Raw genomic sequence first — 21,248 nt, 5'->3', positions numbered from 1 at the left:
CCCATACCGGGCACGCTTGCTTGGGATGTATTGTTTGAAGCCAAGGCGCCCGGTAAAATGTATTAGGGACTCGTCTATGCAGATGTTTTGCTCAGGGGTATACAAATCTGCAAATTTCTGGTTGAAATGGTCTATGAGGGGCCGAATTTTGTGGAGCCGGTCAAAAGCTGGGTGGCCTCTGGGACGGGAGGTGGTGTTGTCGCTAAAATGCAGAAAACGCAGGATGGTCTCAAATCGTGCCCTGGACATAGCAGCAGAGAACATGGGCATGTGATGAATTGGGTGCGTTGACCAATATGACCGCAATTCATGCTTTTTAGTTAGACCCATGTTGAGGAGAAGGCCCAGAAAAATTTTAATTTCGGAAACTTGGACTGGTTTCCACCGGAAAGGCTGGGCATAAAAGCTTCCTGGGTTTGCGGTTATAAATTGTGTGGCATACCGGTTTGTCTCTGCCACGACTAAGTCCAAGAGCTCCGCAGTCAAGAACAGCTCAAAAAATCCCAGGGCCGAACCGATTTGAGCTGTCTCAACCCGAACTCCAGACTGGGCGGTGAAAGGGGGAACTACAGGTGCGGCTGAAGTTGGTGACTGCCAATCAGGGTTTGCCAGCACCTCAGGGACTCTAGGGGCTCTACGGGCCTGTCTGTGCGGTGGCTGCGACGGGGTAACTACTGCACGTGCCACCGTACCAGCTTCAACTGCCCTTCTGGTGCTCGCTACTTCACATGTTGTACGGCAGTGCTGGTACTAGGTCCAGGGAGGGCTGCGCTGCTGGTGTATGCCTCACCACGTGATCCGGCAGCGACAGCCCCACTCTGCTGCTCTTGAAGCGGATCCTGCATAACCTGTGGTCTAGCGACACGGGGCCGGGTACGCCTGGTGCTATCAGGGACCTCCTCGTCCGAACTTTGGGTCAGAGAGCCACTGCTTTCCACAGGTTCATATTCTGACCCGCTAGATTCGTCAGATGAGGGTTCCCACTCCTCATCCGACTGGGTCAGAATCCTGTAGGCCTCTTCAGAAGAATACCCCCTGTTTGACATTTTGGACTACTAAATTTAGGGGTATTCCCTGAGACTACCCAAGAAAAAAAGCAAGCCTGTCTTACAAAGGGGAGGCTAGCGAAGTACCGGAGGCCGCTGCGGTTGATAAAAAATATCAAAACTGATTTTTTTATCGCCGCAGTGCGTGTAAAGTGAATGTGCAGTGATCAAAAAATAATAATTTTTTGTCACTGCGGTGGGGCGGGCGTGGGTGAACGCACGTGTGGGCGACCGATCAGGCCTGATCGGGCAAACACTGTGTTTTGGGTGGAGGGCGAGCTAAGGTGACACTAATACAATTATAGATCTGACCGTGATCAGTTTTGATCACTTACAGATACTATAAAAGTACAAATGCTGATTAGCGATACGCTAATCAGCGAATAAAAGTGACTGCGGTGCGGTGGGCTGGGCGCTAACTGACGCTAACTACCTAACCAAGGGGCCTAAACTATCCCTAAAACCTAACAGTCAATACCAGTGAAAAAAAAAAAGTGACAGTTTACACTGATCACTTTTTTTCCTTTCACTAGTGATTGACAGGGGTGATCAAAGGGTTAATTGGGGTGCAGGGGGGTGATCTGGGGCTAAGGTGTAGTGTTTGGTGTACTCACAGTTCAGTCTGCTCCTCTGCTGGATCCAACCGACGAAAAGGACCAGCAGAGGAGCAGACAAGCCATATAACAGATCATATTTACTAATATGATCTGTTATATGGCTTGATTGGATTTTTTGAAAATCGCCAGCCTGCCAGCCAATGATCGTTGCTGGCAGGCAGGTGACGAAATTGTTCTTTAACTTTTGCCGGCCCGCGATGCGCATGCGCGGGCTGGCAATGCCCGAAATCTCGCGTCTCGCGAGATGACGCACGGATGCGTCCAGGAGGAATGAATCAACCACCTTCCGGACGCATCCGTGCGTTAGGCGGTCAGGAGGTGGTTAAAGAGCACACCAAATGCTTGAAATAACTTCTTTATTAACTTCAACTTTTCTTCATATAAAACACTGCCGCCTCCGCAGCAGATAGTCCATGTACATAACACGTGATAAAAAGATATCACAAAATGGCGGTATGCAGAAGATGGTGGTTCAACTGTTCAATCTTGTCATTCAACATAAAATGGTGGATATATTTCTCTCTTCAGTATCTGTACTCTCACTTTAAGTTATTTAAGGTTAACCAATAGTTTATTTGCTCTACTTGGTTTGCAGTTTGCTCTATACAATTGCTTATGAGCAGTTCGCATTTGTATGCAATTTGTTTGGATTGTATGGCTCAGTAGTTCATTTGTATGCAATTGGTGGAACTGTAAGTAAACACATAACTGGTTCAGTATACAGTTCTAATCACTATTAACAGTAGGAACATTTTATAACTGGTTTAAATACCTATTTTGGCCTCTGCTTCCATAAAACACAGCTCTTAGTGGAGTGACTGTCTGTTCAGCTTCTCTCTCTGGTGAATAATAATTTCTAGCAGATCCTGCAAGTGGGATTTCCCCACACAGGCTGTGTGTGAGGCTGGCTGTAATTGGTAAAAACTCTTGCTGTGTGTGAGGCTGGCTGTGATGGTCTGACTAAGGCTGGGTTCACACGAGCGTGTCCGGATGCGTCCCGGTGTGTTGCGGCAAACCCGCGCGAGTAGGAATGCAATTGCAGTCAGTTTTGACTGCAATTGCGTTCCGATGTTCAGTTTGTATCGTGCGGGTGCAATGTGTTCTGCACGCGCGTGATAAAAAACCGACTGTGGTACCCAGACCCGAACTTCTTCACAGAAGTTCAGGTTTGGGTTAGTTGTAGTGTAGATTGTAATATTTTCCCTTATAACATGGTTATAAGGGAAAATAATAACATTCTGAATACAGAATGCATAGTAAAATAGCGCTGGAGGGGTTAAAAAAAAATGAACTCACCTTCTCCTCTTGTTCGCGAAGTTCCCGGTATGATGAGTTGTGGGCTAAAGGACCTTTGGTGACGTCAGATCACATGCTCCAATCACATGGTACATCACCACGGTGATGGAGCATGTGATCTGACGTCACCAAAGGTCCTTTAGCCCACAACTCATCATTAAAGAAGAGACCGGGAACTTCGAGATCAACAGGAGAAGGTGAGTTAACTTGTTTTTTTTTTTTTTTAACCCCTCCAGCGCTATTTTACTGTACATTCTGTATTCAGAATGCTATTATTTTCCCTTATAACCATGTTATAAGGGAAAATAATACAGTGAATAGACTGTCACCTAGCAACCATGCGTGAAAATCGCACCGCATCCGCACTTGCTTGCGGATGCTTGCGATTTTCACGCAACCCCATTCACTTCTATGGGGCCTGCGTTGCGTGAAAAACGCAGAATATAGAGCATGCTGCGATTTTCACGCAACGCACAAGTGATGCGTGAAAATCATTGCTCATCTGAACAGCCCCATTGAAATGAATGGGTCCGGATTCAGTGCGGGTGCAATGCGTTCACCTACCGCATTGCACCCGCGTGGAAATCTCGCCCGTGTGAACGCAGCCTAAGAGACTGCTTGGACTTTTAGCCCAACAGGATTTCCTGTTTAACCTTCTTAAATGGGATGGCTACAGTCAATCGCTGCCCAGCCGGAAATAGCTGATGACCAGGAATAATAGACTGCCGTTATCTGGATAGCAGTGGTAGAGCGGAGGCCATGGCAGTATATACATGTAGCATGCCAAATACAGTTGTGTTCAAAATTATTCAACCCCCAATGCTATAAAGGGTTTTAGGGAATTTAGTGTACATTTTTAATTGTGTTCAGAATGAAATCTTACAAGGACTTTTTAAAGAACCAAATGCAACTAAAATGACATCAATTGTTTTTGTAATACAGTATTAAATGTTTTTTTGTGATTTCTTCATTTACACAATTCAACCCCTTAAAGACTACCACTCTTAAGAACAAAGGTTCATTCAAGTGTTTTCCAATCAGGTATTGAAAACACCTGTGGATGTCAAGGAGCAGCAATCAAGCATAATAAGCACCAATTAGGCAGATTTAAAAGGACTGTGATACTCAGCTCCTTCTAGACATTTACTGGTGTGTTTACAAACATGGTGAAGTCAAGAGAATGGTCCAGGAAGACAAGAGAAGAGGTGATTTCTCTTCACAGGAAGGGCAATGGCTATAAGAAGATTGCAAAGATGTTAAACATACCAAGAGACACCATAGGAAGCATCATTCGCAAATTCAAGACAAAGGGCACTGTTGAAACGCTACCTGGTCGTGGCAGAAAGAAGATGCTGACTTCGACTGCTGTGCGCTACCTGAAGCGCAAAGTGGAGAAAAGTCCCCGTGTGACTGCTGAGGAACTGAAAAAAGATTTGTCAGATGTGGGTACTGAAGTTTCAGCTCAGACAATAAGGCGCACACTGAGTAATGAAGGCCTCCATGCCAGAACTCCCAGGCGCACCCCCTGGCTGTCTCCAAAGAATAAGAAGAGTCGACTGCAGTATGCCAAAAGTCATGTGGACAAACCACAAAAGTGTTCTGTGGACTGATGAAACAAAATTAGAACTGTTTGGGCCCATGGATCAATGCTATGTTTGGAGGAGGAAGAACAAGGCCTATGAAGAAAAGAACACCTTGCCTACTGTGAAGCATGGCGGGGGGTCAATCATGCTTTGGGGCTGTTTTGCTTCTACAGGTACAGGGAAGCTTCAGCGTGTGCAAGGTACCATGAATTCTCTTCAGTACCAGGAGATATTGGATGACAATGTGATGCAGTCCGTCACAAACCTGAGGCTTGGGAGACGTTGGACCTTTCAACAGGACAATGATCCCAAGCATACCTCCAAGTCCACTAGAGCATGGTTGCAGATTAAAGGCTGGAACATTTTGAAGTGGCCATCGCAGTCACCAGACTTAAATCCGATTGAGAACCTCTGGTGGGACTTAAAGAAAGCAGTTGCAGCGCGCAAGCCTAAGAATGTGACTGAACTGGAGGCTTTTGCCCATGAAGAATGGGCGAAGATACCTGTAGATCGCTGCAAGACACTTGTGTCAAGCTATGCTTCACGTTTAAAAGCTGTTATAACTGGAAAAGGATGTTGTACTAAGTACTAAGATTGAATGTCACTTGGGGGTTGAATAAAACTGATAATGATGTGAGCACAGAAAAGACATTTGTGGTTATTTCATTATAAATGTTCTGTTCTATTTGTCTGACTTACAAGTGCCTCTTTGATTTAATTGTAAACAAGATGACTGAAATGCTCAAAATCAATGTCAAACTGGCCAAAACACTCAAATTCAGTGGGGGTTGAATAATTTTGAACACAACTGTACAATAGGGGAGACTTATGAAAACTGGTGTAAAGTAGAACTGGCTTCCACCTTTCATTTTTCAGAGCTCCTTTGGAAAATGAAAGATGGAATCTGGTTGCTATGGGCGACAGTTTTCCAACTGTCATCTTTGATGCTAGAAGGACTTAAAGGAACACTAACTGTAGAAATGGATGCTAAAGGTATACAAGTAATCTCATTGCCACTACTGCAGACCGTTTTGTAGAAATCCTGCAAGAGAACACAGGGTTAATCTGCTCCAAATTCAGCTGGGGGAGGCTCCTACTGCAGCCAGTTGTCTTACAGCCAGACATAGGCCAGTGAGAAGTGTATTAAGGCTGAGATCCTGGGATATAGATTTCTTTATGTACTTCTCAGTTTTAATTGTAACATGAGACAAAATAGAGGGCTGGGAGGAGGTGCTGGATTATCAGACCTTACAGATTACCAGCCTGTAATAGAAAAAGTTGTGAACCTTGGAGAAGAAAACCCAAAATAATGTAATAGATCAGTAGGGTTCCTACCACTAGGGCCCTCACTAATCACAAGAATGGGGGCCCTGCAGCCCCTGTGAAATGGACGGAGTGACCAGTCAGACATGTGTCCAGCTGCTACATTCATTTCTATGGAAAGTCCGGAGATAGGTGAGCGCTCCCATAAAAATAAATGGAGCGACCATGAGTATTATTGTAACTGGAATACCCCTTTAAGCAGAGATCTTCACAGGCATCTGATGACAGAAAGCAGTGAATTGGGAAATAGGTCCCACCCCTGAGGAACCTTGTGTACCCAATGTAATAACTCTGAACCTGTTAAGTATGGGGGCAGCAGACTCTCCAAACCTTACAAAGGAATTCCTGACTACCTAACCTCGCAAAATGTAAATCTGCACCAGTATTGAATGGGGCATCAAAACATGGCAAAAAGTTAAATGGTAAACTAAAGCAATTGGGGGTGAAGGGTTAATAAGCTAAATGCACCAAAATCTTTGCTCAGTTTGTGCCAAAAGAAATGCTGTGCATGCCTTGCACCACATTTTGTGTGTTTTAGACACTTTTTGCTCATTGCTTGACAATAGAGCATGGTTTAGGAGAAATGGGGTGAGGCTCAGCAGGAAAACTTTTGGCACAAATTTTGACTGGTATGGAGACTAAATTTATTATACGTGAACCACTGTGGTATATTTGGTGTATTTTCGACTGCCGGATCTGAGGTTTACACGCTCTCAAATATTAGATGTAGTAAATCTTCCCCAATGTTGTCGCACTTTTCAACGTAAAGTAAAAATTAAAGTCTGTGATAACATAAAAATAACTTTAAAACATAAAAAGCACAGAACAAAACAAATTAGAGATGTTACCACAGGTTAAAATTTCCCCCAAAAATCCACTGTAGCCATCACTGGGTCAGTAACTGTGGTTATTTTAGAGAGACGCCAGTGTGAACGAGGCCTTGGAGCTGTACAATAAATTACTGCAAGATAAAAGGTGGAGTATAGGAGTTGTGCAGGATTAGAAGAAGATGGCTGCTGTGTTTCAGGCGAGTGTAAACATTTCACAACTATACATAAATACTAAGGCTTTACAAGCCTCTTACAGGCATTGGTTGCATGACTTTGTCTTAGGCAGATCTAATGATAAAGGAAAGTATTGGACTTTGTCTTTAATATGATGCTTCTCCCCATAAGTTCCCCTGACTTGACCATTTCCATGTCCTGTTCTTCCAACGCTTTGACCAGCTCTGTACATCTGGGTCGATTTCTTGTCTTTTTTTTCCTCCCACTCTAAACAACTTAAGACTTCCAGTGGAAGTCTCATATCACAGTCTGATTTCCTCAGCTTTCTGGTCTACATGTTCCCGGCAGCAACCAAGCTTTGCCCGCACGTTGTCCATGACTGAAGTGTACAACAATGGGTGAATGCAGGGGTTTAAAGCCACCAAACCTCTGGTTATCTGAAAGGCTGAGTGGACATACGAAGACCTTGCACAAGACGGTGGCTTCAGTCTGTTCATGAGGTTGAGGTTCCTCAGAATGTGGTAAGGCAGAAAAGAGATGGAGTAAAGGGCCACCACAATGCAGACCATGGTGACCACCTTCCTCTTCTCCCACGACTCAAGTCCATGGCTTTTCCATACTGCCCTTGCAATGCCAATGTATGAAAAAAGAGTGATCACAAAAGGTAGGCCACAGCCGAATCCAGCAAGAAACAAGCTATATGGCAAGTAAGACGTCAACATACTATCAATGGCTGTTCCTATGCATTCCGTCACATGAAGTTTAGTCTGTATTGTTGAAAATTTAAAGACTGGGGATGAGATGGTAGCCACCATCAGCCATACAATCACACTGGCCACCTTGGCATGCTTACTTTCTACCTTACCTCTGGCATAGAATGGGTACACTACCCCCAGGCAGCGGTTGGCACTGATACAAGTTATGAAGAAGATACTGCCATATAGATTGCAGTTGAAAAGAAACCTTTCCACTTTACACAGGGCAAGGCCGAAGATCCAATTTTTGCCCATTGTGTAGTAGGCAACAAGAAGGGGCAGAGACAAGGCATAAGCCAAGTCACTGACTGCAAGGTTCAGAGAGAAAATGATTCCGGCATGGGTTTTCTTGGATCCTCTAGGCACCAGTAACCAGATAGCAAATCCATTTCCCAGAAAAGCTAGAAAGAACTCCACTCCGTACACTGGAGCCAGGTAGTTGACTTGGACATTAGAGAAGGAGATGTTGCACTTGTGAGACTCCATGTATCAATGCCCTTGTGGATGACGAGGAGTCCTGCATCCAAAGAAAAGAACATGAATTACAAATAAGCAAAAGTCATACATATAAAGATGTGCATAATACCAAGGGGCATGACTAGAGAATCCAGGTAATATTGGCAATGTCCAAAAAGAGACACCGCCCAGTGCACATAAAAAATTAATTTTTACTGTACAATTTCTCTTTATTTTATTAACCAGTGAACACTGCCATACTGAGTACGATGATATTACCGTATAATCACTGAATAAGGCTGGACTCACACCGTTTGGGGCATGTTCATTATACAGTGTAATTATCATCAGTGTATAGATACTACCATTATACGGTGTGATTATCATCAGTGTATAGATACTATCATTATACAGTGTGATTATTATCAGTGTATAGATACTATCATTATACTGTGTGATTATTATCAGTGTATAGATACTATCATTATACTGTGTGATTATTATCAGTGTATAGATACTACCATTATACGGTGTGATTATTATCAGTGTATAGATACTACCATTATACGGTGTGATTAGTATCAGTGTATAGATATTACCATTATACGGTGTGATTATTATCAGTGTATAGATACTACTATTATACAGTGTGATTATTATCAGTGTATAGATACTATCATTATACTGTGTGATTATTATCAGTATATAGATACTACCATTATACAGTGTGATTATTATCAGTGTATAGATACTACCATTATACGGTGTGATTATTATCAGTGTATAGATACTATCATTATATGTGTGATTATTATCAGTGTATAGATACTATCATTATACTGTGTGATTATTATCAGTGTATAGATACTACCATTATACTGTGTGATTATTATCAGTGTATAGATACTACCATTATACAGTATGATTATTATCAGTGTATAGATACTACCATTATACGGTGTGATTATTATCAGTGTATAGATACTACCATTATACGGTGTGATTAGTATCAGTGTATAGATATTACCATTATACGGTGTGATTAGTATCAGTGTATAGATATTACCATTATACGGTGTGATTATTATCAGTGTATAGATACTACTATTATACAGTGTGATTATTATCAGTGTATAGATACTATCATTATACTGTGTGATTATTATCAGTATATAGATACTACCATTATACGGTGTGATTATTATCAGTGTATAGATACTATCATTATATGTGTGATTATTATCAGTGTATAGATACTATCATTATACAGTGTGATTATTATCAGTGTATAGATACTACCATTATACAGTGTGATTATTATCAGTGTATAGATACTACCATTATACGGTGTGATTATTATCAGTGTATAGATATTACCATTGTACGGTGTGATTATTATCAGTGTATAGATACTACCATTATACTGTGTGATTATTATCAGTGTATAGATACTACCATTATACAGTATGATTATTATCAGTGTATAGATACTACCATTATACAGTGTGATTATTATCAGTGTATAGATACTATCATTATACGGTGTGATTATTATCAGTGTATAGATACTACCATTATACGGTGTGATTAGTATCAGTGTATAGATATTACCATTATACGGTGTGATTAGTATCAGTGTATAGATACTACCATTATACAGTGTGATTATCATCAGTGTATAGATACTACCATTATACGGTGTGATTATTATCAGTGTATAGATACTACCATTATACGGTGTGATTAGTATCAGTGTATAGATACTACCATTATACAGTGTGATTATTATCAGTGTATAGATACTACCATTATACGGTGTGATTATTATCAGTGTATAGATACTACCATTATACAGTATGATTATTATCAGTGTATAGATATTACCATTATACGGTGTGATTAGTATCAGTGTATAGATACTACCATTATACGGTGTGATTATTATCAGTGTATAGATACTACCATTATACATGTGATTATTATCAGTGTATAGATACTACCATTATACATGTGATTATTATCAGTGTATAGATACTACCATTATACGGTGTGATTATTATCAGTGTATAGATACTACCATTATACATGTGATTATTATCAGTGTATAGATACTATCATTATACGGTGTGATTATTATCAGCGTATAGATACTACCATTATACGGTGTGATTATTATCAGTGTATAGATACTACCATTATACGGTGTGATTATTATCAGTGTATAGATACTACCATTATACAGTGTGATTATTATCAGTGTATAGATACTACCATTATACAGTGTGATTATTATCAGTGTATAGATACTACCATTATATGGTGTGATTATTATCAGTGTATAGATACTACCATTATACGGTGTGATTATTATCAGCGTATAGATACTATCATTATACAGTGAGATTATTATCAGTGTATAGATACTACCATTATACGGTGTGATTATTATCAGTGTATAGATACTACCATTATACGTGTGATTATTATCAGTGTATAGATACTACCATTATACGGTGCGGTGTGAGTATTATCAGAGTATACAGTATATCACTGCTGTACACAGTTGATGTTGGGCAGTGCTCGTTAGTTTCCGGTACACTTCCTGTAAGCTGGTTACGCTGTCTTCTGTCAGTCTGGTTATTATGTTGGTTATTATGACAGGATTTCCTATGGTATTCACACCGCACATATAAGCAGAAGTGATTACAAATTACAGGAAAACAAACCCAACCATTCGGCTCAGTCAAGAATCGGTGCCGTTGCTCTTGTTTTTAAGCCAAAACCAGAAGTGGACTAAAAACAATTACAGAAGTTGTATTAATTGTGTTTTATTCTTATCCTCCTTTTATGGTCTACACCTCATTATGGCTTTAAAATTTTTATAATTTTTTTTTTAAACTGCATGTTTAAATGCCCTCGGAAAAAAAATAACTTTGCAGGGTGAGCCTGCCAGAGTGCCTAGGTCAGTCATAAGGAACCTCTGTCACCCCAGCTGTTCTGAAACTACAACTCCCAGAATCCTCCTTTCACTAAAATTGGAATTACAAGAACAGTCGAGTAAGCGTGCATACTGGGAGTTATAGTTTCACAGCAGCTGAAGTGTCTGATCCTTGGAACCAAAGTTCAGAAGGCCATTTCAAAGTGTGTAACTCAGGAATTTGTCTGAAGGAGTGAGCAGAGGTGGACTAGGAACTTAATGTGGCCCTGTAAAAAAAAAAAAAAAACTAAAAGTGGCCCCTGTGTTGTAGGCAGGTCCAAATTGAAAGAAGGTGGGGCAACACAAGTAGATGGGGCCAATACAAGTAGACAGGGTTAGTAATGCCATAGTGCAGCACAGAATAGCATCCCACAGAACCAAATACCACAGTGCAGCACAAAATACGTGCCCAGAATCTGCCCCTCTGTGGTGGCCATTAATAGCTGCCACTTTCTGTCCTCCTTTTCCATTTGTCTCTAATATGGATATAGAGCAGGGGGCTTAGGAGGTGAGATGTGGGCCACAGCACCAGCCCTACCTTCAGCATGCTGTCTGGACTTCCTCTAATAACGACCCCTATAGTGCCCCCAGTAGTATGTACCCGGCCAGCGGCAGTGAGGAGAGCTCAGGTGGCCCAAAGGGCATCAGCCCACCAGGAAAATTCCCTGTAGGGTCTATGGCCAGTCCATCCCTGGTAGAGAGGGAATCTGTAAGGTGTCCTGGACTAAGAAACAGAGTTGGCTACAGACCTAGAACGTGTGACCTGCTGAAGGATGCAGCGATTTTTTAGTTTTTTAATCTCTGCATTTTATAACCGCTATCTTTTCTATTTTTCCATTTTTTTATGGCACTATTTTGGGGTCCATCTAATGTATTGTACAACTTTAAACACAATTTCTTATAAAGTTTTGTTTTTATGGTGTTTACTGTGAGGTAATAGTGACATCTTAACTTTATTCAGCGAGTCAGTACAATTATGGAGATATCAAATTTAGAAAGTTTTAAAAAAAAATAAAAAATTTGCTCTTCGCCACCATATTTAAAACTCATAACTTTGATACTTTTGTACCAATGGAGCTATATGAGGGCTTATTTTTTGCAGATCATTTTTGTTGAGGTGACTAAAAATGACAATTGTGGCACTTTTTTTTTTTACCGCATTTACTGTATAATATTTAATTTTTTCATGTATGTGTGAAATGGGAAAGACTAGTTTCTGAAGATTAACATTTTGTAATGTAAATTTTTTTTTAAGTCCCCTTAGGGGACTTGAACCTGTGATCATTTGATAGCTTTTACAACACAATGTAATTTGGTACGTCAGTATTACAGCGTATAGAGATTTTTGTCGCTATCCTATTACATCATGTAATTGAGGCAGTGACATGGCAGGTGTCGGGGCCATCAGAAGGCCTCTGGGTGCTATCACAACCATTGTCACCCCTCAAAGGATAGAGCCTCCTCCCTCTGTCTAGCGTATAGCGTATGGTTACAGCAGCCAGGAAATAGTGGCCACCAGAGGGGTAGAAAGCGCCATAACAAACGCCCAAGCACCTAACATCCATGTGTCTTATCTTATAATGTTCACAATACAAAGTCCTAATAAGAAATACACCATGTATACAACACTGCACTGCCACAGTGGCCTGGTGGATAAGTGTCCTAGTCTCCAGTGGTTTATTTTATTCTATCCTATCTAGAACTTTGGATTGACCTTTGCATAACTCAATAGATAATCAGGTTCATAAATATTCGGACATTGACGCAATTCTAACATTTTTGGCTCTATACACCACCACAATGAATTTGAAATAAAACAAACAAGATGTGCTTTAACTGCAGACCGTCAGCTTTAATTTGAGGGTATTTACATCCAAATCAGGTGAACGGTGTAGGAATTACAACAGTTTGCATATGTGCCTCCCACTTGTTAATGGGCCAAAAGTAATGGGACAATTTGCTTCTCAGCTGTTCCATGGCCAGGTGTGTGTTATTCCCTCATTATCCCAATTACAATGAGCAGATAAAAGGTCCAGAGTTCATTTCAAGTGCGCTATCTGCATTTGGAATCTGCTGCTGTCAACTCTCAAGATGAGATCCAAAGAGCTGTCACTATCAGTGAAGCAAGCCATCATTAGGCTGAAAAAACAAAACAAACCCATCAGAGAGATAGCAAAAACATTAGGCGTGGCCAAAACAACAGTTTGGAACATTCTGAAAAAGAAGGAATGCACCGGTGAGCTCAGCAACACCAAAAGACCTTGAAGACCATGGAAAACAACTGTGGTGGATGAGCGAAGAATTCTTTCCCTGGTGAAGAAAACACCCTTCACAACAGTTGGACAGATCAAGAACACTCTCCAGGAGGTAGGTGTATGTGTGTCAAAGTCAACAATCAAGAGAAGACTTCACCAGAGTGAATACAGAGGGTTCACCACAAGATGTAAACCGTTGGTGAGCCTCAAAAACAGGAAGGCCAGATTAGAGTTTGCCAAACGACATCTAAAAAAACCTTCACAGTTCTGGAACAACATCCTATGGACAGATGAGACCAAGATCAACTTGTACCAGAGTGATGGGAAGAGAAGAGTATGGAGAAGGAAAGGAACTGCTCATGATCCTAAGCATACCACCTCATCAGTGAAGCATGGTGGTGGTAGTGTCATGGCTGCCAATGGAACTGGTTCTCTTGTATTTATTGATGATGTGACTGCTGACAAAAGCAGCAGAATGAATTCTGAAGTGTTTCGGGCAATATTATCTGCTCATATTCAGCCAAATGCTTCAGAACTCATTGGACGGCGCTTCACAGTGCAGATGGACAATGACCCAAAGCATACTGCAAAAGCAACCAAAGAGTTATTTAAGGGAAAGAAGTGGAATGTTATGCAATGGCCAAGTCAATCACCTGACCTGAATCTGATTGAGCATGCATTTCACTTGCTGAAGACAAAACTGAAGGGAAAATGCCCCAAGAACAAGCAGGAACTGAAGACAGTTGCAGTAGAGGCCTGGCAGAGCATCACCAGGGATGAAACCCAGCATCTGGTGATCTCTATGCGTTCCAGACTTCAGGCTGTAATTGACTGCAAAGGATTTGCAACCAAGTATTAAAAAGTGAAAGTTTGATTTATGATTATTATTCTGTCCCATTACTTTTGGTCCCTTAACAAGTGGGAGGCACATATGCAAACTGTTGTAATTCCTACACCGTTCACCTGATTTGGATGTAAATACCCTCAAATTAAATCCATTGTGGTGGTGTATAGAGCCAAAAATGTTAGAATTGTGTCTGTCCCAATACTTATGGACCTGGCTGTATAAGGTTACCTAACATGATATCAATCCTGTTACCGTATTTTTCGTCCTATAAGATGCATGAAAAGCAATTAATTACAATCATGCTTCTTTTGGCCGATGAAAATTAAGAATCCACATTTTGACATCACTGTGTTTATTATCTCCACACTGTGACATCACTGTGTTTATTATCCCTGTACTGTGACATCACTGTGTTTATTATCCCTGTACTGTGACATCACTGTGTTTATTATCCCTGTACTGTGACATCACTGTGTTTATTATCCCTGTACTGTGACATCACTGTGTTTATTATCCCTGTACTGTGACATCACTGTGTTTATTATCTCTGTACTGTGACATCACTGTGTTTATTATCCCTGTACTGTGACATCACTGTGTTTATTATCCCTGTACTGTGACATCACTGTGTTTATTATCCCTGTACTGTGACATCACTGTGTTTATTATCCCTGTACTGTGACATCACTGTGTTTATTATCCCTGTACTGTGACATCACTGTGTTTATTATCCCTGTACTGTGACATCACTGTGTTTATTATCTCTGTACTGTGACATCACTGTGTTTATTATCCCTGTACTGTGACATCACTGTGTTTATTATCCCTGTACTGTGACATCACTGTGTTTATTATCCCTGTACTGTGACATCACTGTGTTTATTATCCCTGTACTGTGACATCACTGTGTTTATTATCTCTGTACTGTGACATCACTGTGTTTATTATCCCTGTACTGTGACATTACTGTGTTTATTATCCCTGTACTGTGACATCACTGTGTTTATTATCTCTGTACTGTGACATCACTGTGTTTATTATCTCTGTACTGTGACATCACTGTCTTTATTATCCCTGTACTGTGACATCACTGTCTTTATTATCCCTGTACTGTGACATCACTGTCTTTATTATCCCTGTACTGTGACATCACTGTTAGAGATGAGCGAATCAAAGTTGACGAAGAGGAATTCAATCTGGATTTCAGGAAAAATGTGATTCGCACCGAAGCCAAATTTTCTCACGCTTCATGGTAATAAATCAAATTTTTTCCTAAAATGGCTGCTCCACGTGTTAGGACATGGAGCAAAGAACTCTGGGAACGAGGGATCACCCACAATGCCATGCATGCAGCCAATCAGCAGCTAGCCAGCCCTGTGATGTCACAGCCCTATAAATAGCCTCAACCATCCTGGATTCAGCCATTTTCCAGTGTACTTGGTGCAGGGAGAGACGTCAGCAGGCGCTAGGGACAGTGGTAGAAAAGACTTGAAAACGTATTTTTGGCTGAATAGAAGTTCAGGGAAAGATCATTAGAAGTGTAGGGAAAGGATAGGGAGGAATTATTCCACACTATAAGGCCCCTTTCACATGAGCGAGTTTTCCGCGCGGGTGCAATGCATGATGCAAATGCATTGCGCCCGCACGGCATTCTGTCCCATTCATTTCAATGGGTCTGTGTACATGAGCGTTGTTTTTCACGCATCACTTGTGCGTTGCGTGAAAATCGCAGCATGTTCTATATTCTGCATTTTTCACGCAACGCTGGCCCCCATCGAAGTGAATGGGGCTGCGTGAAAAACGCATTGCATCCGCACTTGCTTGTTTTTCACTGATGGTTGCTAAGAGATTTTGTTTGTAAACATTCAGTTTTTTATCACGCACGTGAAAAACGCATCAATGCGCATTTCACCCGCGCGATAAAAACTGAACAACTGACTGCAATCGCTTGCGAAATGGTGCGAGTTTTCCTGAACGCATCCAGACCTAATCCGCTCACGCTCGTCTGCAAGGGGCCTAAAAGGAGAACAGTGTCCAATAGGGGAGTATACAGCCTGGGTAATAGGAGAAATCCTGTTACACCTTGCTGCACTGACTGTGGATCCAAATTGCCATTATACTGCTGCTTTCAGGTTTGCAATAAATGATACCTCTGTAATTCCAGCAAACCGTTCTTGTTATTGGGCTGCAAGTGCTGTGTGATACAGCCATTAAAATGGTGTATTACTAGGAAATATTTGTAAGTCTTATTAGCCGTTCAGCGGTGCAGTTATATGTTTTAAAGCCTTTTTTTGGGTGCATTAGCGGGAAAAAAAAGTAGCTGATCACAATTGGGAACTGGGTGACAGATTGCGCGTGAGGCAGCAGAGGAGCCAGCAAGTCGGTAGCGTGGCCGGGAGCCAAACGTGCCCAGAAAGTAGTGGTGCAGGGGTTCACGGAGGCAGCGGCTGTAGCAGTCCATCAGTGTGGAGTGTTGGGGGTAAAATCACCTACTCAGTGGTGTGGCAGTTTTTTGTTAATCCGCCGGAGGAGGTGAACATGGCCATTTGCCGAATCTGTGGGCAGAAGGTGAAGTGTTGCCAGGGTGCCAATGTTGGCACCACAGCCCTGCATCAAAATATGCAGCGTCACCATAAAGTGGCCTGGGAGAACTGTGGCTCCGATGTGGTTGTCCAGCCTGCCGAAGCAACCGCTGCATCACCCACTGGCACGCACCCGATTTCAGGCAGTCAAGGTTCCACCACCTCAGCTGAAGGATGGTGTCTCTGTCCTTCCCATCATCTACCGGTCCTGATGCTCCTACTCCTCGTCAGTCATTTCGTCAGCAGTCGATCACCGAATCGATTGCCAAGAGACAGCAATACGCGTGTGGTTATCCAATGGTGCTCCTGGCCAAGTTGCTGGTACTGCAGCAGGGGCATTGCTAGGGTCTGAAAACATCCGGGGCACAAGCCCACTGTGTTGAAATTGCACATTAAAGGCATGCTTAAAGGGTGACTCCGTATGCATGTTAATGCAAAGCACTGTGTTCTACACCCCTATACAGGCTCTCTGCAGCCAGGAAATAGCTGTTTTTAACACTATTCGCCGCAAATAAATTTGTATCGAATTGAATCTTTTTCGGAAAATTTGGCAAACCGGCCGAATCGAATTTTTTTGAAATTCGCTCATCTCTACTAATAATTCATCAATAATTCCTTGTAGGAATAATAGAGGAATTGCACAACATACAGTCATAAGAATAGAAACTCCAAAATTGTTATGGGGGATGTCAGGAGAGGTGACGGATCCTCTAAGATAAGAGCTCTTTTAATGGCTAGGAATGTCATAGGGCCCCTCCTCTCTGGGGCCCTCACACCTTCACAGATGTAAACAAGGTAAAGCTGGCATAAGACGGCAGATGTTTGTAGAGATCGTTTGGCCGCAAGGCTTTTGTTTCTGTCAGGTTGTTTGGTTTTCTGTACAGTAAGCTCAATCACTATGTAAGGGCTCATTCTCACGACCGTGTGCCCCGTGCCCGTATTGCAGTCCGCAATATACGGGCATCGGCCACTTTCAGGCCGTACTGCCATTGACTTGAATGGGTCCAGGATCCGCAAGATATGACCGAAGATAAGACTTTACCTATCTTTTGCGGAGCAGAGGCACGGATCAGAAGCCCAACAAAGCACTATGAAGCACTTCCGTGGGATTTCGGTCTGTGCCTCCGCACCGCCCAAAAAAACTAACAAAAAACCAAAAACAAACATGTTCTGTTACTTTGCGGCACGGAACGTATCTTGTGGATCGCGGACCCATTCAAGTGAATTGATCCGCATCTGCAAACGGCGTGTACTTGGTTGGGACCAGTGCACACACGCTCCTGTGCATGAGCCCTAAAGGAAAAGTTCTTTCATAACTTCTAGCAGGAATAATAGAGGAAAAGCAAATCATAGAGTCATAAGAATAGACGCTCCAGAATTGTTATTATATTGGGCATTCTAGTGCTCCCTGGTATCAGCCATGTTACTGGTGAGGGGAAGAATGACTGGAGGATTCATCGGTGGGATGTTTTTAGAAATCACTGCCCCATGATAACTACTTTGTGTCACTTTCAGATAGACTCTCAATATGTAGCAGAATGAATCGGGCCCCTGGATCATCCCTCAGGGGCCCCTTTATAACACAGCTAGGACGCTATAGTCTCTCTGTATCTTAAGGAGTGCCTTTAAACTCCTCGAAGATGGTCGCCCGATGAGATTATCTGATGCCTACATCCTCCCTAGAAGTCATCAGATTGGCAGCCCTGAGTGTAAGCTCCTGGGGCTCGTATGTTGGAGGAAGTCTGCCCAGGATGTGAGGAAGATCTGAAGCGTCAGGAAATCTTTTATCTTTGCCAAGTACAATGTGTACTGGGGACAACATACAGGAAGAACCAGAAGTAAAGGGCCACCATGTCACCCTCATCCCCCCCGCAGTGTAGTGGTATGGTCCAGCCACACTCAGAACACTATCCGGAGGTCCTTCACAACTCGGGCATGGAGCAGATTTCATCTGCTTCATCATGATTGGCAATTGCATTTAATATTTTTCAACAACCCTGCTTGCTGTCAATGAATAGGAATCTGGAAAAACACTTAAACCCTGTTAAATATTCATTGTACAGTGAAAAGTTCAGCAGCTTTCTAATATACTTTATGCATTAATTCTTCCATATTGTGAATACCCCTGCTTGGTGTCAATGAATGGCAGCATGTACATCCTGGCCTAAATATCACCCACAGCTGAGGGTTTGTTACACTTATATACTGTCTATGAGCGATAAACATCTTCCTGTCCTTATTTTTACAATTGTAGCAAATCCTCAGCTGTGAGAAGCATTAGGTCTGTAGGGGTTTTCCCATTCACAGACAGCAAGCAGAGATCTCAATATTGCTTAGGGTGTGCAGTAGATTAGAAAGTCGCAGAACTTTTCATCAGGGTATGACCACACGCCGCTATCATGTCACAGCTGAGCGGATGTCCAGGTAGGTCATAGCGCCCCTTTTCCGCATTGTTAATAGCCGCGTGGCCATTAACAACGCAGACTGACTAAACATCGTGGCCCTCATTCGTTTAATTAGGGCCCAATGAGGCCTGGTACCCAACGATTTATCAGGACTGGTGGAAAGTAGAACAGGCTTAGTTGCCCCTAGCAACCAATCAGATTGCATCTTTCATTTTTCACAGCAGCTCTGAAAAATGAAAGGAGGAATCTGATTGGTTGCTAGGGGCAACTAAGCCCGTTATCCCTTAGCCCAGTTTTGTAAGGGTTTATGTCCAATGTGGTGGTCATGTTTCGTTACTTTTCCGAAATTGCGTCCAATGCACTGAATTTTGCCCCAAAATTTGTCATAGAACCACAATGTACAAATTAACCAGCTGACCACAAGCAAGCCTAAACTAAGGGGTGTCACAGGTATGGCGTACCCTAGAAATGTCTCATAGGTGGGCGAAAAAATGGAAACTCCTGTACTCCACTAGATTGCTTCAAGTGTCGTATTTTATTTAACAAGCGGATTTCCAGTTCAAATGAAATGTACTGAACGTTTTCGGCATTTGGCCTCCTTCAGAACATAATGTAAGGTGATTATATACACACAATCATCCAATAGAAAATGTTCCAGTCAAAACATGAAATCACCCAATGAGTAATCACGAGAGACCGTAAACAATAATAGTCTCTATACAGCAATCTGCGGAATGGGGGAGGGGTGTCTTCTGCTGGATCCATATACATGGGTACGTAGTATGTGGGAAAGAGATCCAAAACACAGCAGACTACCAGAGCAATGAGGCGACTATATTAGGTGGGGTATCGTCAGTGGCAACACAGGTGGGCGGCGCATTTTTTGGGCACCCATTCCGTCAGGTGATTCTGGACTCGGCTCTCTCCATTGTAGTCTATGAGAGTCACATAAACAGCAGAGCGCTCTTCTTGTAATATACCCCTTTCTGACAGTGGGTCTCCGGTGATTGAGAGACTACAACTCTCAGCGGCTGTCAGAGCATGCTGAGTGTTGTAGTTTCCGAACAGCCCGAGAGCCACAATAGATCAGCATTATTGAAAGTCACATTTGTACGTTTGCGTTCTTAGCAATTGCCGAATAAATAAAAGCAAAACGTCAGAATAGACCGGTAACTAGACTCCATATACTAAGACAACCCAAGAGATGACTTACCTGGGTCTTCTTGTAATGCTGTGGGGTCTTCAGGCTTTTTTGGGTTTCCAGTCACCACATTCCTTCACCTCGTGTTTGTGAGTGCGATCCTCTCCTCCACCCCCCTCCTAGCACAGGCTCTGTATTCTCACCGTCCTCCTCCTCCCCCCTCTTCATCATCCTCCTCCTCTGTACACATAAGGGCCCTCCTGCCAAACCGAAGGAGCGCAAATTACAAATGGATGAGAATTCTGGGGCCAAAACTTATAGACAGAAAAGTGATCTGAGTATAAAACCAGTGTAGTAAATGACAAAACAACATAAAAATAGAATAATCAATAGAAATATTTGAAAAAAATACGTTTTAAAAAAAAAAGGCTGTTTTCACCCTCTCTCCAAATTTGGGGTATCGGGTATGACTGACCGTTACGAAAGGTAATGTCGGACTCGAACAGATTGTGGTTCTGTGCGATTTGGTGCCAAACGCAGAAATCTACAGGCTCATACACATCTCCAGTTTCGTAGTCGTGCTCGCTGAGACGCCATATGGCGCCACACTGGGTGTCTACCGACCCATATTACAGAACCATAGGAACTTTGTGCCTTTGTAGCGGCTCAGTGTACGCAGCAATGGTTAGACGCACAGTCCCAAGGACATCCCTACGTCAGTTCTTGGCGTAAAAAAAAAAAGTCACAAGACTTTTTAAATGACCGTACAACAATCCTTTGTCACACGGGCATTTTTATGCCAGTCTTTGTAAATGACCCCCATAGATTGTCACAGTTTTAGACCCCCTCGCTGCCGGCAAAAGCTCCCCTGCACCTTTTTGCTGACTTTTTTATTTAATGTTTTGAACACTGTGGGGGTCATTTACTATGACATTATATTTCAAAAACTGGGGTAAAAAAA

General features: G+C 42.3%; 1 protein-coding gene across 1 annotated transcript in view; it reads right to left on the bottom strand.

The window, feature by feature from the left end:
* Positions 1-5,366: 5,366 nt before the first annotated feature.
* Positions 5,367-21,248, bottom strand: part of P2RY11 (purinergic receptor P2Y11) — a 31,514-nt gene continuing 15,632 nt past the window's right edge. The window contains exons 2-3 of the mRNA XM_040414916.1: positions 20,360-20,547; positions 5,367-8,141 (exon numbers count right to left, since the gene is read on the bottom strand). Of these exons, the coding sequence (XP_040270850.1) occupies positions 7,172-8,110 (939 nt within the window). The 5' untranslated portion in view covers positions 8,111-8,141; positions 20,360-20,547 and the 3' untranslated portion in view covers positions 5,367-7,171. The remainder of the gene's footprint in view (positions 8,142-20,359; positions 20,548-21,248) is intronic.

The sequence above is a fragment of the Bufo bufo genome, chromosome 1 (genome assembly GCF_905171765.1).
Source record: "Bufo bufo chromosome 1, aBufBuf1.1, whole genome shotgun sequence".
NCBI lineage: Eukaryota > Metazoa > Chordata > Amphibia > Anura > Bufonidae > Bufo > Bufo bufo.
This window is presented reverse-complemented; position numbering and strand designations above follow the sequence as displayed.